Source organism: Abrus precatorius, unplaced genomic scaffold, assembly GCF_003935025.1.
Source record: "Abrus precatorius isolate BTA unplaced genomic scaffold, Abrus_2018 Scaffold7, whole genome shotgun sequence".
NCBI classification, from domain to species: domain Eukaryota; kingdom Viridiplantae; phylum Streptophyta; class Magnoliopsida; order Fabales; family Fabaceae; genus Abrus; species Abrus precatorius.
This window is the reverse complement of record NW_020874417.1, coordinates 31,295,939-31,323,573: the sequence shown is the minus strand read 5'-3', so window position 1 is coordinate 31,323,573 and position 27,635 is coordinate 31,295,939. Positions and strand designations below refer to the sequence as shown.

General features: G+C 32.4%; 5 protein-coding genes across 5 annotated transcripts; 2 read left to right on the top strand and 3 right to left on the bottom strand.

Annotated features, from left to right (window-relative positions):
- The first annotated feature begins 5,225 nt into the window (after window positions 1–5,225).
- On the top strand, window positions 5,226–8,407 carry LOC113873764 (probable LRR receptor-like serine/threonine-protein kinase At1g34110). Its single transcript, XM_027512069.1, has 2 exons — window positions 5,226–7,782; window positions 8,025–8,407. The coding sequence occupies exons 1-2, from the start codon at window positions 5,226–5,228 to the stop codon at window positions 8,405–8,407; spliced, it is 2,940 nt and encodes a 979-aa protein (XP_027367870.1).
- A 3,015-nt stretch (window positions 8,408–11,422) lies between these two features.
- LOC113873100 lies at window positions 11,423–12,083 on the bottom strand. The gene has a single exon (XM_027511078.1). It carries the CDS (start codon window positions 11,999–12,001, stop codon window positions 11,528–11,530), a length of 474 nt encoding a protein of 157 aa, XP_027366879.1. The 5' UTR covers window positions 12,002–12,083; the 3' UTR covers window positions 11,423–11,527.
- Window positions 12,084–13,621: 1,538 nt separating this feature from the next.
- On the top strand, window positions 13,622–14,728 carry LOC113871787 (F-box/kelch-repeat protein At3g23880-like). The gene has a single exon (XM_027508894.1). It carries the CDS (start codon window positions 13,622–13,624, stop codon window positions 14,726–14,728), a length of 1,107 nt encoding a protein of 368 aa, XP_027364695.1.
- Window positions 14,729–17,062: 2,334 nt separating this feature from the next.
- Window positions 17,063–19,115, bottom strand: LOC113873466 (hypoxanthine-guanine phosphoribosyltransferase). The gene is made up of 3 exons (XM_027511596.1): window positions 18,764–19,115; window positions 17,860–18,024; window positions 17,063–17,398 (listed from the first exon to the last, which is right to left on the bottom strand). Exons 1-3 carry the CDS (start codon window positions 19,091–19,093, stop codon window positions 17,300–17,302), a joined length of 594 nt encoding a protein of 197 aa, XP_027367397.1. The 5' UTR covers window positions 19,094–19,115; the 3' UTR covers window positions 17,063–17,299.
- Window positions 19,116–20,063: 948 nt separating this feature from the next.
- On the bottom strand, window positions 20,064–24,022 carry LOC113872645 (polyadenylate-binding protein 3). Its single transcript, XM_027510351.1, has 7 exons — window positions 23,557–24,022; window positions 22,304–23,082; window positions 22,068–22,145; window positions 21,881–21,970; window positions 21,214–21,510; window positions 20,901–21,122; window positions 20,064–20,536 (listed from the first exon to the last, which is right to left on the bottom strand). Exons 1-7 carry the CDS (start codon window positions 23,813–23,815, stop codon window positions 20,309–20,311), a joined length of 1,953 nt encoding a protein of 650 aa, XP_027366152.1. The 5' UTR covers window positions 23,816–24,022; the 3' UTR covers window positions 20,064–20,308.
- Between the last annotated feature and the right edge of the window lie 3,613 nt (window positions 24,023–27,635).

The window sequence follows — 27,635 nt, the reverse complement described above, 5'->3', positions numbered from 1 at the left end:
AAATAGAATTAATCTGAAATTTAGGTGAATGATAAATAAAGAATAACAATCTGCAAAAGAGAAGGATTAGAAAATAAAAAAGCTAAATAAAACAAGAAAAAATAATTTGAGTATCATCAAAACACTATTTGATCCTTAATTAACAGTTAACATAAAAAATCTGAATTTTTTTACTGATTTACCTTGCCTATAAATTGAGTGAACAGTTGAAAAAATTACATTGTTATTTTTCTTGAAAAACAAACCTTTTCTCTTCTCAAATTGACAGGTCAAGGGGATATTCGAGGAGAAGAAAAAATAAGACTTTAAACTTACAGTTCTAATACTTGTTTGGCGTTAAGGTATTCATCTTCTTTCTATAGTAATTGTGCTTTATCAATTGAGCTGTCTTGTGACTCTTGTCGACTTGTAATCCTCATTTGAAACGAAATGTTCGTGCATTGATGTCGATTCCTTGTATTTGGTTATAATTGAATGAAAATTCTGTGGGTTTGCTTGCATCTTAAAAAAAAAAGAAAAGAAATCATGATTCAACTATGTATTGAACTTTATATAAAAACAATAGTGATAATAATAAAATATGTAGGTAGTCAAAAACCCATCATTTGTTGTCTGTGCCTATATGCGTGTCTTATTTAATTTCGAGGTTTTGTTTTAATTTTATTTCAATAGTTGTTCATCATGTATGACACCCTAAAATGTTAGCAATTTCTATGCTGGTACACAATTTTTCATATGTATAATTATTTTTATCATCATTTTTTTCACTTTAGTTAGCTTTGCTAATCATGATATTTGAAAAAAAAAAATTTCTCAATATTAGAAAAAAGATCGTTAGCTCAATTAAGTGTACTGATGAGTTTGAAAGATTTAATTTTTTATATTATTATTAATATTATTTAACATGTTTGTATTTCATAATTTGATTGTTACACATGAAATTAAGAAAACATTAAAATATCATCAACTGTTTTTTATTATATTCTTGAAGGTATTATTATTGAATCTGGTTAATTCTGCTGGCTTGGTCTAATCTCTCACGTAATATATTTATTTAATATATGTAACTTTTGTATATACCATAGTTTGTATTAAAAATAAAACATTATCAATGACAGAAAATTATGAGAGAATTTATTTATAATCATAAATTAAGACTAGTTTTTACACGATTTTAATGTGATTAATTAAGATACTACAACTGTTTGTTTTGCACTTATATATAGGAACTACGGCTTAAGTTGATCTCCTTTGTCCTCTTCATTTAGAATTTCTTTGCATTGTTTATTAAAAATCACAAGTCTCATTGTTTAAACAGCTGCAAGACACAGACAAATTAATTAATTAATAAGTGAATTCATCCTAAAAGAATCTTAGGCGATTAAATTGTCACCTCCTATTACCATTATAGGGTTTGGGGCTCTATAAGCTTAACTATAATTAGAATATATGCATGCTGATCAAATAATTATCATCAACACTTCAAATTCATTTCTTGCACCTCACCATAAGCTACACATCATATATATACTATTTTCCATTTTTTCTTTTGACCCTTAATCTATGAAGTAGGAACCCTGAAAACAAGGGAACCCAATATCCACTAGTCTATAAATCTTATATGCACTACTTAGTATAAAGATCCTTATACACTTGAATGGATAAAAATTTAAACTTATATATGCTCAAATAAACAATCATTTAAAGAAAACCAAATAGAATAATAGATACCTGTTCCCTGTGTAGTTAGCTGCAGAGTGTAGAGCCAAGGTTTGTCTCTGGTTGCTTTTGAGTCCAGCTTCTTATCTTAATGGATTCACTCATGTCCAATAAGGGTATGCCACATAACTCAATCAACAAATATTTTTTAGACAAGAGTTATATCTACCATCATGAATCATAATGTGATCCAAATAAAAACTATTTTGTTTAGTATTCTTTGTGTACATATTAATCAATATTAGCATGTTGTATATGTAGCGGCGCATTAAAGTAAAGTTCGAATCTTTTTTCATGCGACTCTTTGCTCCTTAGGGTTAAACTACTTTCCCCCTAACTTATTTAGTCTTTTATGATCGTTATTTAAATTAGCGTAGCCCAAAAAAGGGGAAAAGAAGATGATATGTGCATTCTTTAGTTTGATTATATATGTTATATGAGATGTAATTACGGTATACGAAAAATATGAAGATCTTGGTTTACACTATACGTTACAGGAAGGACATGCACATTATCAGAACTATTTTTCACGAATAACTATACCATTTTGGTAGCTAATTAAGACTAATCCACACACTTAGTTAATGATAATTCTAGGTGTTATATATATGGCTTTCTAGGGGAGAATATGGACTCATCTTACATTTATATTGCAAATTTTGACATGTATAATTAACTAATGCCCAAATCAGTGTTATTCCGATTAGTGAAACCAGTTTAGTTGCTTGCAAACCACCCCAATACTGTAAAAGTCACGTCATTACCCAAAAAAATTGTTAACACTGATTTTTAAAATTGTTTTTAAGCATTAAAAATAAATATAATTTTAAATATAAAAATACAATTTTGAAATATTTAAAATAAAACCTGAAATTTTATGTTAATAAAATCGACAACTAAATCTTTGACTCTGCAGTGATACTATTAATTATTCTTCATCATAAATTCAAATTTATTAAATAATTTTTTAAATCACATGTTTCTTTACAAGAGGAAATTTTTCCCAAATAAAATAAAATAATTATAAACAATAAATATTAACATACAATATAAATATCTAAATTAAATATTCAAAAGTAAAACAAAAATAAAACTTCGATTAAATTTAGAAAATTACTACTATAACTTTGTCTCAAAATTTTTAAAAGCGTAAGAATATCATAGGTACCATTCCAAAAGGTTTCCAGTTTTAAAATTTTGTGACATTAATGGGAGATAAGCCTCGTGCAGCTGAAATGTAAGAAAACAGTCAAAACCTAAACCTTAATAAAAACCCTAATCGTTACCTGTGCCCTAATTTATTCCAAAACCTTCTCTCTGTCATGTGACACAAATTTCTTTTGCTCCACTCCCAAAACAAAGCCACCACCTCCTCCTCGGTAACCAAATCACTCTAACCTTTCTTAATTCCATCCTCAAAACAGTAATCAAACAGTTAAAAAGGTACAAACAAACAAAATTAAAACTTACAAATTTACTCTATCAATTTCTTCCCTATGCACACCATGTTATTGCTCCTCCTATCGGAATTCCTCTATAACTACGCTACCTTGCACTTCATGCCCTTTTTAAATTACAAGTACTTAGTATTTAAAAACAAGGCCACGTTTTAGGATGCTTAGTTTATGCAAAGAGGAAGACATTGAAATTGTTTTGCTTACTCTAACCCTTTAACCTTTCACATTCTCCCAAACTGCCTCACTCCTTATATTATCATCAAAGTGCTATTTCTGTTCCCTAGAAGGCAATCTTACAGAGTGTGCTATGCCCAACTCCATGGACATATTTGCACATAAACACACAGCTCTGAAACTCTTGCATTGTCCCAATTGGAGCCCTAACCAGCAGAATTGAGATAGCGAAAACTTATCCACAGCGCCCCATTTTGTCACATTGATGCACGGACTACTATTTTACATTTTTTAGGACCTTGATTATTAAGGGCATTTTGTCTTTTTAGGCGTTGATTTATGAGGACTGATGTTTACACCAACATTGCTCTCAGTCACAGACCTCACAAAATTTCACTCTTCACATTGAAAAATGTTGGGTCTTCATACATGTGTACTTGTTCACAAAAGTATATTAGAGATATATTAGAAATCATAAGAATAATATGTTGTTACACTTTTTTAATAGCAAAATTTTTTTAATCCTTAATCAGTTTTTGAGTTAATATTTGTCAAAAAAAAAAAGTTGTATGATTTAGATTCATTAATACAGTTGTTAGAGAGAAAAGGCATAATTTTTATTAAATTTAATTACTTTTTTTTTTCATATAGCAAACAATTTTTATCAATTAAATTAGTCAAATTTACAGGTTATGCTGTTCACAGAATTTATCAGAGGCGTGAGAATTTTGGTGTGTTTTATAAATCAGTCATCAGTTACCACAGCATGCAGATACAAGAACAAACAGGGAAGCCCCACTCCTCTCCAAATAGTAGATAATGAAAAGGGAAGGGAGAGTGTGAGTGACAGGAGAGGAGAACACTTGGCTTTTTATAAACTCTCAACATTGTCCCCATTCATACATTCCCTCTATATCTTAATGACTAAATAATGAAGGCCAATTTGGTAAATGTACAGAACAACTAATACAGCCAAATCAATGAAATAAAAACTAGCCTAAGTATTTAAATGTACACGAGATATTGGGAGGGGAGGTTTTCAAAGTGCATTGAACTCTAAAAAAGCTCAGCCACCGCACTATCACCGTTGAGCTAAACTCTTTTGTTATTATTACCTGTAAGCAGCCACGCGAATCATGGAAACCAATAATGGTGCATACACCAAAACTGCCAGAACTTAGATGGCTATGCCACCGTTCACATCACCATTTTACCAAAAATAAAGAAATAGCAGCAAGCAAATTAGAGTTGTGTGGTCTTCTGGTAAGACACAGAAATAGGTATCATTATTCATTGTCCATCTCAGCTGTGTAATCTTCCTTCTTCAAGATACATGATACAGTCTCCTTTGTTTCACATGCTGGTATTGAAAACGTTAGTGTGAAACTTAAGCAATGGAGACTCTCTTTCACATGCACTTGGTCTCCTAGAGTGGACTTTTTATCAACTTCAACTTCATCAATCATCATCATCTTCAATAGCTGCAAGACTGACTGACAACTTTCAACCAACACTCCATTAATTCCAGTTCTTAATCTCCAACACCAAGTCATTTTCACAATCCAAATGGAAAACATTGTTCCACGTGGTGTTACTGCTTGGTTATTTTCCTTGTTGTTCTTATTCCTCACCCTGACAAATATAGAAGTCACTTGTCTCTCACCTGATGGACAGACACTTCTTTCTCTTCTGTCAGCAGCTGGTCCAGCTGCAAAATCATCACCTTCTGTACTCTCCTCATGGAATCCATCAAGCTTAACACCGTGTTCTTGGAAAGGCATTACTTGCTCACCACAAGGTAGAGTCATTTCACTCTCTATTCCAGATACTTTCCTCAACCTTTCCTATTTACCTCCTCAACTCTCCTCTTTATCAATGCTACAACTTCTCAATCTCTCTTCGACCAATGTCTCTGGCTCCATCCCATCCTCTTTTGGTCAACTCTCCCATCTTCAACTGCTTGACCTCTCCTCAAACTCTCTCACTGGTTCCATTCCTGCTGAACTTGGAAGGCTCTCTTCACTTCAGTTCCTTTTCTTGAACTCCAACAGATTGACAGGAAGCATTCCACAACATCTTGCTAATCTTAGTTCACTTGAAGTTCTTTGCCTCCAAGACAATCTTCTTAACGGGTCAATCCCATCACAGTTAGGCTCTTTGACATCTTTGCAGCAGTTTCGGATAGGGGGTAACCCATATCTCACTGGACAAATCCCATCACAGTTAGGCCTACTCATAAACCTCACCACATTTGGTGCAGCTGCCACTGGACTTTCTGGCTCCATTCCCTCTTCATTCGGTAATTTGATCAATCTACAAACTTTAGCACTTTATGATACTGATATTTCTGGTTCAATACCACCAGAACTCGGGTTGTGCTCAGAGTTGAGAAATCTGTATCTTCACATGAATAAGCTCACTGGCTCTATCCCTTCTCAATTGAGTAAGCTGCAAAAACTTACTAGCTTGCTTCTTTGGGGCAATGCATTGTCAGGGCCAATCCCAGCTGATCTTTCCAATTGTTCATCGCTTGTTATATTCGATGTCTCTTCTAATGACCTCTCAGGTGAAATACCAGGGGACTTTGGGAAGCTGGTGGTTCTGGAACAGCTTCATCTATCAGACAATTCACTCACAGGTAAAATACCATCGCAGTTGAGCAACTGCACTAGTCTGTCCACTGTTCAGCTCGACAAGAATCAGTTATCAGGTACCATTCCATGGCAGGTTGGCAAGTTGAAGGTTTTGCAGAGTTTTTTCTTGTGGGGTAATTTGGTGTCTGGAACCATACCGCCCTCTTTTGGAAACTGCACAGAACTCTACGTACTTGACCTTTCAAGGAACAAGCTAACAGGTTCTATCCCAGAAGAAATTTTCAGCTTGAATAAGCTGAGTAAGCTTCTGCTTCTGGGAAATTCATTAGCAGGAAGGTTGCCACCAAGTGTTGCAAACTGCCAGTCTTTAGTGAGACTGAGGGTTGGAGAAAACCAGCTTTCAGGACACATTCCTAAAGAGATAGGGCAGTTGCAGAATCTGGTGTTTCTTGACTTGTACATGAATCACTTCTCTGGAAACTTACCAGTGGAGATAGCCAACATCACAGTTCTTGAGCTTTTAGATGTGCATAACAACTACCTCACTGGGGAAATTCCATCTGTGATTGGGGAACTTGAAAATTTGGAGCAGCTTGATCTCAGTAGGAACAGTTTGACAGGTGAAATTCCTTGGAGCTTTGGAAACTTCAGCTATTTGAACAAGCTCATCCTCAACAATAACCTGCTGAGTGGATCAATCCCAAAATCCATTAGGAATTTGCAGAAGCTAACTCTACTGGATTTGAGTTACAACAGCCTCTCTGGTAGCATACCATCTGAGATTGGTTATGTTACAAGCTTAACCATCAGTTTGGACTTGAGCTCAAATGCTTTCACAGGAGAAATCCCAGATTCAATGTCTGCTTTGACACAGTTACAATCACTTGACCTTTCTCATAATAGGCTTTATGGAGGAATTGAGATTCTGGGTTCTCTCACTAGTCTCACTTCCCTCAATATCTCCTACAACAATTTCTCAGGTCCTATCCCGGTAACTCCATTCTTCAGAACTCTATCTTCTAATTCATATCTTCAGAACCCCCACCTATGTCAGTCCATTGATGGGACTACATGTTCTTCAAGTCTGATTCGAAAAAATGGTTTGAAATCTGCAAAAACCATAGCTCTGATCACTGTAATTTTAGCCTCAGTTACTATAATTCTCATTGCATCCTGGATTCTAGTAACTCGAGATCACAGGTACAGGGTTTCAAAAACTTTGGGGGCATCAACCTCCACCTCAGGAGCTGAGGATTTCTCTTATCCTTGGACTTTCATTCCATTTCAGAAACTAAACTTCACCATAGATAATATCTTGGATTGCTTGAAAGATGAAAATGTGATTGGAAAGGGTTGCTCTGGTGTTGTGTATAAAGCTGAGATGCCAAATGGGGAGTTGATAGCAGTGAAGAAGCTTTGGAAAGCAAACAAAGCAGATGAAATGGTGGATTCTTTTGCTGCTGAGATTCAGATTCTTGGGTACATTCGGCATAGGAACATTGTGAGGCTCATAGGTTATTGTTCTAACAGAAGTGTCAATCTTCTTCTCTATAACTACATCCCAAATGGTAATCTGAGACAGCTTTTGCAAGGGAACAGGAACTTGGACTGGGAAACTAGATACAAGATTGCTGTTGGATCAGCTCAGGGTCTAGCTTACCTGCATCATGATTGTGTCCCCGCAATTCTTCATAGGGATGTTAAATGCAATAACATACTCCTAGATTCCAAATTTGAGGCATATCTTGCAGATTTTGGTCTTGCAAAGCTAATGAATTCACCAAATTATCATCATGCAATGTCCAGAGTTGCTGGTTCCTATGGTTATATTGCCCCAGGCAAGTGTACTTGACTTTTATTCTTTGCATAATTTACATAATTAATGCCCTTATATTTGTTGATTTCAATTAATTTTAGTTTGCATCACCAAAAACAGACTTGAATAGTCACATGACAGCCAAAATAGAAACAATGTGCACCAGTTCAGTTCAAGCCCTGAAATATTTGGAGATCAATTTTTTGTAATTTATTGCTATTGGTTTAAGCTTTAAATTCTAATCATGTTTCATCATCAATGCAGAATATGGCTACTCCATGAACATAACAGAGAAGAGTGATGTCTATAGTTATGGGGTGGTTTTGCTAGAGATACTAAGTGGGCGTAGTGCTGTGGAACCCAATGTTGGAGATGGACAACACATAGTTGAGTGGGTGAAGAGGAAGATGGGAAGCTTTGAACCAGCAGTATCAATACTAGACACGAAGCTCCAAGGTCTACCAGATCAAATGGTGCAAGAGATGCTTCAAACACTTGGAATTGCTATGTTCTGTGTGAACTCTTCCCCAACAGAACGCCCCACAATGAAGGAAGTGGTTGCATTGCTAATGGAGGTAAAGAGCCAGCCTGAGGAGATGGCCAAGACCTCTCAGCCTCTAATAAAGCAGTCCTCAAATCACAGTTGATATTTTCCTCTTTTTTTTCTTTTACTTCCAATGTTTAGTGGATGATTTTCATCTCTTCCCAGATGACAAAAAGATGCTGTTCATGTGGAAACTTGAGAGTAGGAAGCTAGAGAGAATTCATTCAAGCGGCTATTGTTGTTGTACAGTTTTAGAAATACAGATGCCAGTTATGTGATTGGGAAGTAGCAATACTCTTGTTTCACCATCTAGTACAGCCGAATAATTATGATCTTTCATGTCATCTTTCAAGTTGCTAATCCATGTCGATGATTTGCTGAAGCTTGAATAGTCGGCTGAGTGGACTTGACATGGCACCGAAAGTTTGTCATTTATGCTAGTTGAATGGTCCCAGTTCTTGTGCCTGAAATTCTGCTGATAATTTTCTTAGGGGAAAGGACCTTTTAAATGTGAGTACTTTAAAAGTAGACAATTAAAGAAATATTTAGTGTTAAATTTTAATAAATTATAGTTACCGTACATTTCCTCTTTAAAAAACCTAGTAACATACTCTTTCTTGTTAGCATTCTTTTAACTTAAATTTAAAATAAGTACACATTTATTATTTACTGAAAAAACAAATTTACTCTAGCTCTTATCTGATTCTACACAAATAATTTCTTTGACGACTTTAGGTCTCACATCGACCAAAGAGTTCAAGAGAGACAACCGAAAGGCGTGAAGTTGACAGGAAAAATACTGAACATGCATGGCCCGGAAGTTTCCTTGAAAAATAATAGTAGTAGCTTTGGACAAAACGTATGCTTTTTCTACGTAACAAATTAATGCTTTTACCATGCAAAAACTTGATTTATTTTTAAGTGTACATAATGTAATCACATTAATTAAATTCCATCCAACTATTACTCAATACTCCCCGGGTAACGAGTTTAGTTAAATTAATTTGAAAAATGTAACACTGATTAAGAAAATATACATTATATGTTCTTCTTGTGATTTCTAAGAAAAATCTTCTTTAAACACTCCTTAATAACCATGAAATTTATGAATGATGTAACTGAAATATAAACGTGGACACTGACTCTTACAGAACAGGAAAACAGTGTAATGATTGATGCATGGTTTATGGAGAGGTTTTAAGAGTGGGGGCCAAGATTGCAGCGTGTTGGGAGACAAAAAGAAACAAGCCATGCTTGTCTCTCCTTCTTCCATGTCTTAGCAGACACTACATTTCCTTCAACACCTGCGCTTTGATTTTTCAGACAATGTTGTTGGTCAAAAGGCAGAATCGTCATGTTCATCACTTTGCACTCCGAATCTCCATTCTTATATTGCATTCATCCCCCCCCCCCCCAAAAAAAACACTTTGTTGTTTGTAGGGTAGCAAATTTTGTCAATATATAAAAAACAAAATACCTTTATCTCTGTTTCTTTCATTATCCTTAAGGACCAATTCCAACTTCGAATTTTGAAGTTTTAATAAATAGATTTTTCAAGAATAACCTCGATTTTTTTAATTTCTGATTATAGAATTTAGTCCGTGGATGAATGTTGAAAATTAATCTAGTTCCTTGAAAAAAACTCTCTCATGTGGGTGGCACGATCTGTCATTTTCTACCCGCTCCAAAGAATCCAACATTTAAGCTAACTGCGCACCATCTGTTCCTTCAATGTTCAGACCATAAAGTAACTATATGTAATAATGCAGATTCAAGAAAACGGGTTCTTATGTAATAATGCATATCAGGCAGCATCCAAAACGATTGTGTTTTGGACAAGATACACAACAGTTAACAATGGCATCTTATAAGATCAAACATCTTCTACATAAAATTTCCTATATTGAGAATTTTCTGGTTAACACATTCCTAAACCTCAAGATAAGTGAATGGATCACGTGCAGCAACTAGGGACAAGTGGTGAGCTATTTAGAAATATGGTTCACATTTTTGCATTGAATACAATTGACATAATTGCTATAATTCAAGGTCAATAGATATAATTAAAACAGTAAACCTCCTAAAGAATAAATAAAAACAAACTAGTTTTCAAATTTGGCGATGCTTATTAGATTATTTTTTGTCCACAAAGAATGTGCATTGCAGTAGAGACAGAGATAATTAAGAAGTAAAAGGAGAGGCCAAGCTGGCTATTGGAAGCAGTGACAACCTCCATTGGGCAGGACTAAGAGATAATATGTAACAACAGCTTTAGTTTTGTGTATTGAGGAATGACCTAAATGATACTATTGCTGCTGCTGGTGACACAACCTAATCCTGCTTTGCATCCTCTCTTGTCTCCACTGGATTCTTCATTAAAATCTGGAGAGCAAGACCCTTTCCTATGGATTAAAAAGTATAGGAATACCATGGCTGGAATGCTTGCCCATATATATTGATTACTGCAAGCACCGACCTGAATTGCTTCTTGAATTGAATGGACACAATAAAACTGAGAAGGATCTCATGGATATACTATTACCATATGAAGTCTCTTTGATTTTGATGTTATTTTATTTAATTCTGATTTATGAACATTCCAACATTATCAACACCAATTAGCACTACTCATTTCTCTTTATGTCACATTATATCCATATCACATCTATTACTCTTCTCTTTCTATCTCTCTGGGTATATTCATCCAAGGTAGTACTATCTATGAACTGTTTCCCTACTTCGATATCAAATTGCAATAATGTTTATCTAGTTTCATTGCCTATAATATTAATTGGGGTCATTCTACAAGTTCTAAACTATTTGTTAAACAATTGTCACTATGTTAGCTTTTATATTAAGGGCATTCTTGAGTATATTGATTGTTACTTTCTATTTCCAGTAGTTTTATAAACATATCAATCAATGTGTTCCTTCACCTGTTTAATAACTATCAGAAAAACCTAAAGTGGACAGAATGCAAATGAATGTCACATTAAACCAATAATAAAACTAGTGGAAATGCAAAAAGAATAACAACATAAAAGAACTTGAGTAATCAATCCCTACAAACAGAACAGGTCATAAAATTGTGGCTTCCGAATTCTAATGCATTTATTCAAAATTACAGCCAATAAAACACCCTAATATAATTGTGTCAGCTAAAATTTTCTAGAGTTGGAAAAATTGACTAGCATAACTCACAACCATCAAACAATAAAATCTCCTACTCATCCAATTGTTGAAGTTCAGCCTTCAATTGTTCAATTTTGAGACCCATAGACCTTTGCAAAGCTCCTCTTTCCCTCTCTGGCAATTTTGCCAACAACTCCTCGAACAAGCCCACAACTTCATTGACGGCAGCACGGGCACACTCGGCTTCTTCATCGAAATAAACGGTGTCTTTGGACTCCAAGGCCATCTCTATCTCTTCCCTTGCTTCTGCAAACTTGAGGTTGATGGTGTCCACCTCCTTGGTCTGATCCAACTCGCTAGACCCACCACTGAAACTCCTTAGATTGTGACGAATCGCCAAGTGGGTACTCATGATATTGGAAAAAGAGTGGAACTTTGAGGTTGGCACGACTTGGGTCGATGGAGTAAAGGGAATGATCTGGAAAGTGGGTATTGGAGATTGACGAAAAGGGTGTCTGATTCTGAAGAACACGTTGCAGAGGGAAAGCTTCGCGCGTCGATTCATCCTATCGTGTTCACAGAAACAACAAGTTGAAGTTGCAGCGGCGACAGGAAGAGATAGAGTAAGCAAGGAACTCTCAGTCTTCAAACATACATAGCAATGTGATTCGAGTACGTGTCTAACAGTCCAAGGTTAAGGGTTTTTTTTTTTTTTTCCTCTTTCGATAATAGGACTAGAACCTTGATTTATTTAGAATATTTGATTAATTTGCGATAATTATCCAATTTTTAGTTAGAGATTATTCTTGTTGAGCGAGTTAAAAAATTACTTAATGTTTACAAGAATTTAGAATTTTTTTTTCTAATATTTTTATTTTATTTCAATTAATAGTTTTTTGGTATATTATACAAGTGTTATTTTATTTTTTAATGTACATAAAAATACATGTTAAAAAATTAAGTTAATATTTATTATTTTATAATTATAACAAATATTTAATGTATAAAAATAATTCAAAGTATTTAATAGAGTATATTAACTGGTTATTAGTGAATCAAGTAGTAAGAAGATACATAATAAAAAAATTTAAATAAGTTTTTACATAAATAATTTAGAATATATTGTTTAAAAATATTTAAATTTAAGAAATTTTAAATATATAATAATAATTATTAATATTTTATCATATTCAATAAAATATTTGAAAATATTATGAGATTTCAAACTTTAAATTTAAATTTAAAAAATAATTATTTTATATAAAAAAGTATTTGATACATTTTCTATTTTTAATTTTTAATTTTTTAATTTCTAATTTCTTAAACATGTAAAACTCCCATAGAAGCAGCATGAGTTACTTGTTTTAATAATCTTTAGAGATTCAAAAGGAGAGGAGTTAACCCATTTTACTACGGCTAAAGTAATCCATGTCGAAGAACTTAAACAACATATATTAGAGATGCCAAACAAAAGATCTATTCTAGAATTTTAACATCTAACAATTTTTAACTTATAAAACCTAATAAAAATAAAAATAAAAATATGATAAATTTTAAAACATGTTACAATAGGTAATTTTACAAGAGCATGGGTGCACTACTTCAAACATAAATAACTTTGTGCATGACATACATCTCCTAAGTTAATATAGTAAATTTATTTTATCTTTTAAAATAAGTAGTTCAATCCACAATAGGTGGATGCTCAAAAGTCAAACGGTATAAAATTATTCAATTATATTTCATGTAATTTAAAAAATATATTTTATTAGAAATTAAAATTTTGGAATATTAGTAAGATACAAAATACATATTATTTACATTAAATACAAAGAATATATTTTAAAAGATTGAAATTTAAAAATATCTAAAAAAATTAGAATATCTGTTAATTTTATTCTTCTTTAATAAAATTGGTATTGAACGTTTGAGTGTTATAAGTAAATAAATAAAATATCGATTTATTTTATTCTTCTTTAAAAGCATCCAATTGAAACGAGTTATATTGTTTTTAAAATTCAGAATAATAATTTTTTTTATCATATTATGCTTAATTATTTTTCTCACACACACAAGTGTGTGTATATATGTATATAATGCAAGTACAATTTGGCAAGAGGATACGTTGCCAGCACTACCAAAACGATAACGTTTTACTAAATCGATACTCGAAACTCCCGCCAAGATGTCTAAACTTCATTCTCCCGCCGGCGATGAGTCTCCGGCGTGCCAGCGATCGCCAGTACTCCCCCAGGATCTCATCTTCGAAATCCTTCTTCGGCTTCCGGTGAGATCCCTTCTGCAATTCATGTGCGTATGCAAATCTTGGAAAACCCTAATCTCCGATTCCCAATTTGCGAAGGACCACCTTCGCACCTCAACCGCGGATTCAAACATGACCCACCAACGATTGGTCTCTTCCGTCCCTTACGACCGCTTCAAAATCGAATTTTTCTCTGTGCAGTCTCTGTTTCAGAACCCATCAATCCCTATCAAAGGTCTTACCTGTTGGATGAGTCACTGCTTCGAAATTCTAGGTTCTTGCAATGGGTTACTGTGTATGCATGACCCTAATGAAGATAATATCATATTATGGAACCCTTCTACCAGATTGAGATCCAAAAGAATGCCAAACCGTGTTTCTCTTGATGATGTTACTTGTCATGGTTTTGGTTACGATCACGTGAATGACAAGTACAAGTTGTTTATAGTTGTGGATGGTGAGCGCATATATGTGACAAAAATATTTAACTTCAGTTCAAATTCTTGGACAGTGATTCAGAATTTCCCTTGTCGTAATGCTTATAGTAGGTTAGGAAAATTTGTGAGTGGAACTCTGAATTGGATAACTTGGGGAGGTGTTCTTAACAAAGATCAATGGATGGTTCTTTTCTTTGATCTGGGAAAGGAGAGTTATGGTGAAGTATTGCTGCCTGATGGGGGCCACGACAAAGATTTCATTTCCACGCTTAATGTCATTCGTGACTGTCTTTGTTTTTGTTTGCTTGATTCCAAGAAAGCTCACTGGGCATTGTGGCTGATGAAGGAGTATGGGGTTCATGAGTCTTGGACTAAATTGATGATAATACCTGACATTGGGTCTGGATGGTATTATTTCTCCTTGGACCCTTTGTGCATTTCGGAAAATGGTGTTGTTCTGTTGAGAACTACACCTCCCAAATTAGTTCTGTATAACTCAAATGATGGTAGGTTCGATTATCCTAGGATTTGGGACAAACTTGGGTTGGATGTGCATGTTTACCATGAAAGTTTGTTTTCACCTCAAATTTGAGGTTACATTTGTGAACTCTTTCCTTATAGGATATCTGATTAAAACAAGTGTACCTTTCTTCAGAATTTTTGGGCGCTGCTTTAATTTGAATAATAGCATAGAATGTTGGAAGTCACTGCTTTATAAGAGCTAAACTAATATTTATAGCATTGTTTTATTCGATTCAGAAATATATTTATGTTATCTGGTGGGAAGACAATTGTGTTATATGAGTTGTGCTTTTACAGGATAAACACTGAAATAGGAAAGAATTCCTAGTGTTGCAATAGTGGACTCACATAATTTAATTTGCACTTGCAAGACTAAAACTAGCTTTTGAATTCACAAAGTTACGAATCATTTTGTTGGAAAAATTAGGTCTTGTTTCGTAGCTGTGATTGCCAAGACAAGGATTAGGGATTTGGCAAAAATATCTTTTGAAACAGCTTTTCCCACCTATCAATATAAAGGTTTCAGTGGCCTAGTGGAAATATGCAATCTTACTTTTTATTTGGGGTTAGAATTAGCCCTGGTTTCAAAGGAAGCAATGTAGAACTTTGTTAGCAATTGCTTTGATCACGATAGATATATGCAATGGCCCACAATACTGGTGTATATGGACAACGTGATGGTAAGGGATCTATTACTTAGTGTGGATGATCATGTGGGAAAACTTCAATTTTGTTAGAGTTGGATTGAAATGTTGTTCATCTCTGCCCAAATTGCTTTAAGATAAAAAAAAAAAAACAAAAACGTTGTAGCTTGAGGCCAGTGGTCATCTTATGAAAATTTATTTTGAAAATAATATAACTCTTGTCATTCTATCAACTAGTCTAATTTTTTTTAAACATTTTACAAATTTTCCAACAAAAAATTCTAAAAATTACATTAACTTTAATTCACAATTTACCAATAATTCGCTCAATCACTTGAATACCACGTCGATAATATCTTAATTTTTTTAATATATTAATTATTTAAATCCTTTCTTCATTGCCTTATTTTTATTTTAGACAATAATGATTAATTGTTGGTTACGATATTTGTAGGGCAAAGACATGTTCTTCGCGAATTTTCCTTAAAGCATCATGTTATCCATATACAATTTGGGGTCATTGCTATCGTGATCAAAGCAATTTGCAAATGATTAACAAACATCTACAGAGCATATTTGGAAACCAGGACTGATTCTAACTCCAAATAGAACATAAGATTGCATATTTCCACCATGCACCTATTTCAGTGTTTATGCGTGTAAAGCACAACTTATATAATACCAGTGTCTTCCTAGTCTACATAACATAAATGTATTTCTCAATCGAATAAAGCAAAGCGATAAATATTAGTTTAGCTCTTCCAACAGTCTATGCTATCATTCAAATTAAAGCAGCGCCCAAAAATAGAAGCGGATTTAAAATTTTCAAACGTGATAAAAACAATGGTTATCAACCACCAAAAATGTAATGTACGCTTTTTTTTCGAAGAATATAATGTATTTGAAGTATATCTCTTGTATAAAGTAAAAAATAGAGTTATTCACATTATGTTGCAATTAGAATATATCTAATATATAGTAGAATAAATATAATATTTTAATCGTTATATTCAAAACATGCGTCACTCAGTCCAAGAACACTTAAAAAAGCAAGGATATAAAATCACAAAGCATTACAATAATGTGTAGTAGATACATTGAAAAAAAATAATCAAGCACACGTACATATCCAAATATAAATACAACTTAACAGTGAAAACTGAACACACCGAAGTCAAAATCAAACATAAAATTACATTCTTTTCTCGTATAGGAAATTTAATGAAGTTTTAGAGAATCAAAAGGAAAATAACAGGACAGAAAAGACACAGAAAAAAATAATAAAAAATGAAAAGTTCGAATAAACTCTCACAAAAAAGAGGAAAAAAATTCATTTAATGTGAGTAAAAAGTCTTAGTAAGAAGATGACAAATTCTTGCCCAGCAACGGAAACTAGTAACCATTCAAGGTGGGTTCGGGTATTTGGGTTTTCGAAACAGTTGCAAAACAATTGTCACTAATAAATTTTTGCTTTTGACTTGTATTGAGTCTATTAACAATCATTTTCCTTGTATAAATTATTCACATCTCTCAATACTAATCTACTCTTAATATCTTTTGTTCACACGCGAAAGTTATTTGAATTCTTCAATAACCACATGTCACACATTAAAAAAGAAAAAATAAGAATCCGGAGGTAAAAAGAACAAAAGACAGTGCAAAGCATAAAAAAGTCTTTGATTACATCCAAGTCCTCTGTATTTCTTTAATATTAAATTTAGAACTGTTATCAGTTAGTGCAAGTATCGCACTGTCACGTTGATCAAATATGATAATAGAAAAATGAAACTGTGAAGTTCTGAAGAATTTATAATGGCATTATAGCCATGGAAAGCGCACATCAAATGCATCTTATTCTCTTCTTCTAGTTTCTATCAGCTTTTCATTCCATGAATCAAGTGTAATAATCGGAAGAATGAGTGATATAAAAACATAGAAAACCATATTTAATACTTCAAGGTTCCACGTGTGACCAGTGACAACTAAGAAACATACGATCACTTGTAGTGTTCAGGCTTCAAGACACCAATGTAAGGCAAATTTCTATACAGTTCGGAAAAATCCATTCCATAACCTACAACAAAATAGTCTGGACACTGCATACCAAAAATATGTAAACAGAATCAGTAGATATCACTTTAACTCACACTGCTTATTGAGATTCATGTGAAATAAAGAATCAACCACAGCAGAAAATTTGAAAACAAAAATGATCATAACTGCAACATAACTAAAATACACTTCCACCTCAAAAGTTAAGTGGACGTTGATATGGGAACCAATAGAGCCCTTTTCTTTTGTATTTCTATTCAATAATTTGGCTTATGAAAATGTCAAGTAAATAAGCATGAAAATGAGAGGAAAATCAGTTAATAGAAGTCAAAGAAATTATGAAAATGACAAATCAAAGTTGCAACTTAATTCCAAAAGTTTTAGGAGGTCCCTCACTCCTCAGACATCGTGGCCAAAGCTGATGTGGCATGTATTGGACTGCAGAAAAAAATAGCACAACCCCAAAACAAAAAAAGGGACGAATAAAGCAGTTAGAGCATCATACCTCAAATCCACGATAGAATTTCCCTTCACCCACCAGTTGAAAATTAACTTTTCTCCTTGCAGGTTTATCAAGGAATGTGCACACAGAGACAGAGGAAGCTCCTTTTGATTTCAAGTATGCAATGACCTTGGATAAAGTGTGTCCAGTATCTACAATGTCTTCAACCTAATTATCAATTTTAAAAGGTGTGTAATACATATATTGGGCTAGCAAAGAAAGGAGGGAGAAAAAAATACAATAACAAGAGAAGTAATTAAAAAGAAATAGAAATAAGTAAATCAGAGATTAAAACTACAAAATGCAATTTTATTTATTTATTTATTTTTAAAAGTGAACTTTCCTTTTGAAACCTCACTCTTTTTGAGACAATAACAATGTTACGCTTATTTTAATAGAAAACTTTACCTTTTGATTCCAAATGACATGTTTTTGACCCAACTGAAACGAAAGCATAAAATAATCAGTTACAGTTATAGTAGACCAAAAAACATAAACGCCTTTTGACTGAGCACTTCAGAGGATAAAACAAAGCTAAGGCTTGACATTATGATAAAACACATGCACATGTAATATACAAATTTCATTCAATATCCAAACATCAAATAATTTTTAATTAATAGAAGACAAAAATAAAAACTTAAAGCTCAGTAAAACTTGCAGCAATCCAAAATCACATAAAGTTTAAGTTTACCTTTTATTTCTAGGGTTATTCTTCATTGAAATCAAAATGTTATTTGAATAAAAATTCACATTTAAAATTATTAAAAAATATTTAAATAAAACTCAAATTTTAATTGAAAAACATCACTAAAACACTTTAAAATTATATATAAACTCTGTGGTCCGATAACACTATTAAAAAGCAGTGGCGTAGCGTGGAGTAAAGGGTAAAGAAGGGGAATACCAAGATAACGTGGCGAGCGTTGATGTCGACCTTCAAATCTAAGGAAATGGTGGGTGCGCCATTGGACTCGGTTCCGGAACCGTAGGATTCAGCTCGGACGAAATCAACGGCGATGGGGAGTTCGATTTTGCGAACGAGATCGGCCAAGAAGAGAAATGCGCCGGTGGCCACACCGACGACCACGGGCACAGAAGAACGGGCGTTAAAGTCGCCGGCGATTTGGGCGGCGAGTTCAGAGACTCGGTGAGAAATTTGGTCCTCGCTCCACAGGATTCTCTCTATGTGGGAATGCATTGTCAAGAGAGTGAATGGGGAGGCCTTGCTTTGCATCCACCACCTACACACTACACACTACACACTACACACGTTAGGGTTTTTCTCAATATTATTACCCGTTCCATTCTGTTTTTATTTATTTTAATAACCCCTTTAAAATTTACAGTCACAAGAAAAGTTTTTAGGTAATACTCGTTATAGTATATTACGCGAATGTTCTTTCAGCAGCCACTATTAAACATTTTTTTGTTGTAAATTTCTTTACACTTTTACCTCTTTTACATTGTTGATGTTCAATTTTTTTATATAATCAAGTAATTAAGATATATCAGATATAATTTTATATTAATTATTATAAAAATTGATAATTTTACTTAAATGACAATCCACAATGAGTGACGGTATACAAAATTTTAATAACTAAAATAGTATAGATTTATATTTTTATAAAAAATTTTACAATTAATCATAATTATTTTATTATTATCTGTTAATATGAATTTATAACAGGAAATACAAATTAATTATTAATAATATTGAATAAGTATAATTTTGATATTTGTAAAATACTCTTTAATTTTGATCACAATTTTGTTTTAATTCTCACTTTTTTTCTCTTGAACTACTGTATATATACTTCTAAAATACCAATTAATATACTTTATATGATGTCATAAAAATGTTCTATTAAACTAATAACTAAAACCATCAGTTATGGATATAAATTTTTTTATGAAATACTTTAATTTATAATATATTCTAAACAACTAATTATGAGAATTTTCAGAAGATTATATACTTGTTTATTTTAAAATTTGTAAGATAAATTTTGATGTGTAATAATAATAATAATAATTAAAAAAATTGTTCACATTGCATGCAAGTAACTGTCTTCAAATCATGATCTGTAACATATTTGAATATATTTCAACCTCACATTCTTTCTAGCAAGAAGGTGGCGTCAGTTGGAATTTCCCAATAAAAAATTAAAGCACAATTCCATTTTAAACAACAAAAGGAATGGAAAAACAAAATTGTTGTCAAGATAAATATAATTATAAGTCTGAAAATACTAAAATCATTAAGATGCTAAAAAAAACTACCAAAACAAATCCCTGGATCCCTCCATGTCAACTCAAATCAATATTCTCGCAAAAAGAAAAAGTGATCCCACTGAAAGTTAAAATTTCAGAAGACTCTATAGAATACTAGGTCCAAAAAAGTGCTGCTCACGGATGATCGAACGCAACACATCTACCAGTGATTACTTTATTCATTTAAAGACATTGAACCAAGTTGATCACTGATTTCAGTCCCTGATGCAGCTTCACGCAGGACCTGCATTGCCTCTGATACCTTTATCTTCAGGTCTTCTGGAGATTCAATCAGATGTATTACCTCTGATTGGTCCATTTCAAGCAACATCCCTGTCACTTTTGCCGTATATTGGTTTGTTGTAAGACGCTCCACTAGAGGATATAAATGTTCACCCAACATCTGTTAATTTAAACCAAAATACAAATCAAAGATTACATTTCTCACCCAACAATCTTCATCAATTCAATAAAATGTCACAATACTTGTAGTTACAAACTAAACTGCAAGAAATGTAAAATAATCCCTGATTTATTTTGTGAGTGCAGTTTGTCCTCTAAATTTTAAAACTCATTTTGCTTGTTCCCACTGAAGAAAGTAGTAGAAGGACTAACATGAAAATAATTTAAGGAGTAAACAATACTATAATCTGAAACAATATGAGTGAATTGTGAGAGAAGAAAATTTTCAGATACCAAAATGCCAGTTCCCTGTGAAAAATATAATACTGGTCCTAATTCTATACAAAAAACCTATTTATATATACCATGCGTTGATTTTCCGGGGTGGCAGAGGCTAAAGCAGAGGCAAGTGTGGCAGACACTGCTCCTGGATGCTGATTATCATTAGAAGTTGCAGCAACTCCAGAACCATCAAAGGTCATCGGCATCATTGGAGCCCCAAGACCTTGAGGAACTAAAGATGGGTCCATGCCATTTCTACTGGTAGCCATGTATCTATACCCTTGGTTGGAGTTGCGATGTAGCATCTGTTGCCAAATGTTAAGTTGTTTTCAACTGTGATAAAATAATAAGATTATTTATTAAAAGCACAAACTTCTTAGACTATAGAATAATTACCTGGTTTTGCTGCACTTGTTGAAGATTTCCATTTCTTCGAAATCCCATCCTCTGTCCTGGCTGAGCCTGCCTCTGAAGTTGGTAAGGCATAATGAAATTTGGAGCAACGCCCCGCATTCCAGGCAAGATTTGGTGCTGGAAACCATATCCAGCAGGCTGTGGTGGAATGAAGCCAGGTGTGCCTTGACCATAATACATCTGTTGAGGGGCAAGTCTTGGTGTGCCAGGATGATATCCAGGAATTCCTGTGGGCAGAGGTGTCATTCCATTAGGTGATCGGATTTGAGCAAAGTGAGCCTGCAAGAGAATCAATTTGTTATCCCATCAATCAAGTTTAATGAAAAATTAAATAAAATCAAACAACCGATATTCTCTATGCTTGAAAATAATAAAAACAACAGTAAAACACTCTTTTTTGTAAGGGACATAAAATGTCAAAATCCTAAGCACAGTAAGGATTGGCACAAGTACTGCAAAATAGCAAAACTCAAATAACCCAGAAAAGAAAATTAGAACAAACCTTGTTAATAATACATAAAAAAGCGCATGTGAAGATTTCAACAAATGCAGTTAAAACAAACCCACTTACTATAAGCTACTTTCACAAGGAAGTAATCGGGCTATATATAAATCAGGTCAGAACATTGAGATTAGGGAAGGGCATCACCTGTAGACGAGCCTTCCTCTCCTCTTTGCGCTGTGCCACAGCAACATACAAAGGCTTCCTTCCCAACAACTTTCCATTCATTTCATTCAACTGAACAAAAGATAATAAAAAGCTCAGGGATCCAATATGAAAAGGAACAAAGCAAAGTTAGCCACACCTTTTTGAACCAAAAGAATTAACCACTCACAGCTTTAGTTGCTTCTTCGGGAGAAGAAAAGGCCACAAAACCAGATCCCTTGCTATGCCCATGTGAATCAAGCATTACCTAATATATTCAATATATAACTTCATTCACTCAAGTAATGATAATAAAACCAACAAGTTAAAAGGCTAATTGAACGTTCGAGGTACACTCAAGCAAGGATGCAATATAATACAAATAGAGAGATAAATAGACATACAACCAGAATACTCGTCTCATACCTTACAAGACGTTATAGTTCCAAACTCAGAAAATAGATTTTTCAACTTTTCATCACTGAAGCTGTCATCGAGATTTTTCAAGTACAAATTAGCACCTTTTAATTTGTCAAATCTATTAATTCTTTCCTGCTCAAATTTGGCTTTCAACTCAGCCTCTCTTTCAGCTTTCCTCTGAGCTCTCCCCACATACAAAACCTTATCATCATTCATGGTAGTTTCATTCAACCTCTCAACTGCAGCAGCCGCAGAATCTGGACTCTGGAAATTTACAAAACCAAAACATCTAGATTTTCCATTCATATCTGTCATAACAGTGGCACTGGTTATTGTACCATAAGGGCTAAATAGCTGCTTCAGGTCCTCGTCAGTATACGTCTCAGGAAAATTTTTCACGTACACGTTAGTGAACTTTGGTGATCCATTTGTAGGAGCCCTTTCTTGGCGCCTAACAAAGAGTCCAACATAGACTTGTTTATCATTAATTAACATACCATTCAGCTGTTTGATTGCATTCTGGGCAGCCTCTTCATTGTCAAACTGAACAAAGCCATGTCCTTTTGACTGGCCGCTGCTGTCAAGAGCCACCTTACAAGAAAGGACATTGCCAAAGGTAGCAAAAGTGTCATGTAATGCCTTGTTATCAATTGATGTGTCCAGGTTCTTAATGAACACATTGCCATATCCACTTTTCCGAATGCTAGGATCTCGTTGAGAAAACATAATTCGAATGGGTCTCCCATTCAGAGGAGTGAAGTTCAGCAGTTCCATGGCATTTGCCGCTGTGATATAATTACCAAAAGTCAGGAGAAATAAAGAATGCACAGTTGCAATAAAACAGTAAATAACTCTCTTCTGTAAAGAGATCATAGGGGTTTCAAAATCAGGCTCAAACAGTCAAACCTCTTACATCAATAGCTAACCCATAGTAGCTTAAAGTACTAGTAACAAATACCTATCTAATTATCGAATATCATAATGAATATCATGTACGATACAAAAAACAGCCTCTACCCAACATTGCCCTCCTATTACCCTCGCATGAAAACAAAATTCAGTAAAATATTATTTTGATTACAACGATATAAATTCAGAATCCCTATTTTTTACTCACTTTAAATTGACTGTTCTCTTTTTTATAAGAAAAAAAACAACAAAATCAACAAATGTACGTAGTAAATCAGAAGTATTCACATAGATTTGCAATTTTACGAAAAAAAAAAAAACGTAAATTAACGACAAAAAGAAACACGAACCATCCTGAGCATTGCCGAAGTTGACGTATGCGTAACCGAGAGAGGATCGCTTGGTCTGATCCCTACAAACCCTAATCGAGACCACCTGCGCCACCTGACCGAACAGTTCAAAAAGTTGTCCCTCGTTCACATTCCCTTCGAGATCGCCAACATACAGCGATGCATTCGCGAATGTCCCTCCGCCCAATGCTGTCAGATTCGAGGCGGGAGCCATTGTTCCCGCAGACTGAATCATCGGTGAAGAAATCGCCGCTGCCATTCACTCTTCTGAGAAAAAACAAAAATTGAAGGAAAAAAATAACTGAAGACGAGAAAAAAAGAATGAGGAGTGTGATTTTATGAGTGGATGGATATCTAGGTTAAAACAATTAAGTAACGACCGATCTTTTATAATTTTGGATATTATTTTTCTTTTTAGGAAAATATTTTTCTTTTTTTCTGGAAATAAAGAACAAAAGAGGAGGGAAGTTCAGAAGACGAAGAATTGGGCTTATATATGCGTTCAAAGTCTTGTTTCCTACCTATTATATTGCCGTTTCCGAAGAGATGACGTGCACCTTTTTTGTTTTTTTTGTTTTTTTTTTAAATATTTATTTCCAAAGGTGTCATATATTCTGTAAAAATAAATAAATCTTACTCTATCTTTATTGGGCTTTTTTATTTCAATATTATTATTTAAATAAATTATTAAATTATAATTTTTCAAAACTAATTCTTTATTTTTAATGAATCTGACCAAGTGGCATAAATTTTGCTATTTCTGTTAATCAAATTTTATTTTTTTATTTTTCAAAATAAATTTTATCGTTATAAATATAAAATTTGTAAAATTTTAACACGCGGTCAAAATTTTATAAATTTCACAAATATCGTGACGATATCTTTTCACCTTAAAAATAGCAAAACTTATGTCACGTGATTTTATTCATTCCTGATAGAAAAAATTATAATTAATAATTTGTTTTTTAAAAAAACAATAAATGAAATAGAAAACAAAATTTATTGCTTAAATTTTTATTTTGAATTATATTTAAAAGGTATTGCATTATCATATTTTTAATTTTCTATCATTAACTTAAGAACATCATTTAATATTTTTTTAAATATTTAAAGTATTTTTATTTTATAATTTGATAATGTATTTTTTTCATAAACTTAATACCTTTTTTGAAGTAAAATAAAAAATGGATGGTAAAAAAATTATCTTCAAAATTTAGTGATGGATAACTAATTATTTTATAAGAATTTTCGTGTGTGCAAAATAATATTATTTTTTTATAAAATAAAATGTTTATTTTTTAATAAAATAAAATAAAGATGGAAATATCAGTACGTACCTTACTGTGAAAGCTCCCGATTCGTAAGGTAATGTGCGGAAATCTCTCACTTTTCATAATATATATTTTTTTTGTAACAAGATTAAGAGAGTATTTTATTTTATTTATACGTAATATAATTATTATTGGCAATGTTATATTAAAAAAATATGTATCATAATTAATAAAGACTAATAATTTATCTAAAAATTGTAAATATTTTTAAATTTAAAATATTAAAATAATATAACTGACAAATTTATATAAAAAAAAAGTATAAGATCCACTTTTAATTTTACAGGAAGCCGGTACTTTAGGATGCTTTTTTATTAAATCATTTAATGCGTACACTTAATATTATTAATTAAAATTTATGGTATGTTATTAGCATTTCTTTTATTTAATTTATTGCGATATTTCAGTTTTGTTACAATTCATTATTTATCAAAATTTTAAATTTAACTGATTCAATTAAGATTAAATTAACAAAAAATTAAATTAAAAAATTAAGACAATATTTTATAATTAAAAAATTAAAATTTGTATTATATTTTATTATTTTAAAAGATTTTGTTAACCTCACCTTTAAGAACTAAATTTAAGCATTTATAAAGATAAAATATATTTATAAACAAAATATATACTTATTATATTAAAATTATAAAAATACAATGAATATTTTTTAATAAAATTTTACTATTATTGATTGTTTATTTTTAGAGGCTGAGATTAACAATATTTTATTTTAAAAACTAATTTTCTCTTACTTAATATTTACTTAATATTTACACTGAAATAATGATAGGTTTAATGAAATCACGTGTATGTGTACTGTGTTATTTTCTCTTTCTGCTAATTTGGACGATTTTCCTTTTTCTTGTTCAAATAAGAGAAGAGAGTTAGATAATCTGTTTCTTTATCTATGTGCTTCAACTGCATCAAATTTCGGATATAGATAATCACCTTCTTTATAACAGTGAATAAAAATTAATTTTAAAAACAAGGGAAAGTTAAATTTTGACCAAATAAATAAGTTAGATAAAAGGGTACAACTTTTCTGAATCAATAACTTTGAAAATTAGATAAAATCTTTCGAAATAATTCTCAGATCGATGCACTGAGTGAAAATAATAATAATTTAACCTATGAATTCAAACCGGTAAAATATGTAACAAAATTTATTTTAAAATGGGTTTGATGCAAATTTTTTAGTTAAACAAGAATGCAAAAATTATTAAACTATAAAATTGAATTATTCTAATAAAAGATATATTTCGATTTAATTTCAATTACTTGTAAAATAATATAATATTTTATTATTATTATTGCACAAAAAGTTTGTAGGCCCACATAAACCAAAACTTGATTTAGGAAGCCGAACTTTAAGCCCAATCTTAAATGCATCCTTATGCAACAATTCATCCAAAGAAGACTTAGATCCTACATACACACACACACATTTGATATATACACGTGACACGTATTTATATGTTACCAGCCATGATAAATAAAATATTCTTAAATATATAATATTGTGATATATATACTATAAAGTAAAGTTGATTAATAAAATATTAAATATTTTAATTATATAAAATTTTCTAATTTACAATTATTAAATAAAATGTTATAGTGCAGAACAATAGCAACTTTTTTTCAAAAGACTAAAATTAATTTTTATATAAAGTTAAGGACCACGAGATGGTTTAAAATTTCAAGAACTAGAATCTAACTTATACAAATTTAAAAAAGATGACTTGAAGTTTTATTTTACAATCAATTTTCCTTAGTTTTCTTTTTCTTGGCTTTCTAACTCGTTGAGAACTAAAATGGTTGAAAGCTTGAAAATGGAACTAGGGCTCCAAATAAATCCACTCCTTATAGAGAAGGTTACAAAAAGCAATAACTAAGAACAAACAAAGGAGAAAATTAAGGAGCATGTGCTTGTCCTTCAAGATGAGACAGGCTTGTCCTTTAAAATGAGACAGTCACACAAGGACTTATAATTTTAAGCATGAAAATGGGTTTTATTTTAGTGTTTACATTCATAAACATGCTTGAAATCCATCATTGCAGAAAAAAAGAATCAAAATAACTAATAATGATGACGGTTAGTGTTTCTAGCAATGTGGCCTTCTTTGGTATTCAATCGGTGACACGACCGGGCTTGATCACAATAATTTTAAAGTTGTTCTCCAAGCACCAAGCTGAGATTTTAGCTGCAAATGTCTCAGTTAATAACGGGAAATTGATATTAGCAATCACGGCTTTGGTACAAAATGGTGGTGATGGAAACAGTGACATTGAAAATATAAAGAAAGATATCATGACTTTGCAGGTTTAACTCTTATGCTTTGAATTTTCTTTAGAAATTTAAACGGAGGACATGACATGGTGTTATACACAAAAGTGGAACTAATACAATTACCCAATAACAGATACCATGATTGATGGGAGAAGAAATAGTGGGTGGCATTGAAATATATTAGTCAAAATGTTTATCATGAGCAGAATAATTGGAATATATGGTTCAGTGTATTGAAGGGGTTGTTATGGTTTTTTCTTCTAGATCAAGAAATTGGACACCCACATTTAACTGGCTTTTGTCCTAAATTTACCTAAGAAGGAAGGAATCGGGTTATAGGGAGAGTGAACATGTTTCGAGGTTTTTAGGGGTAAAAAAACAAAATGATGTTACGAAAATAAAAGCTAAATCCTTTTTTTTAAAGAAAATGTTAACTTCAACCTCTAAAATTGAACTTA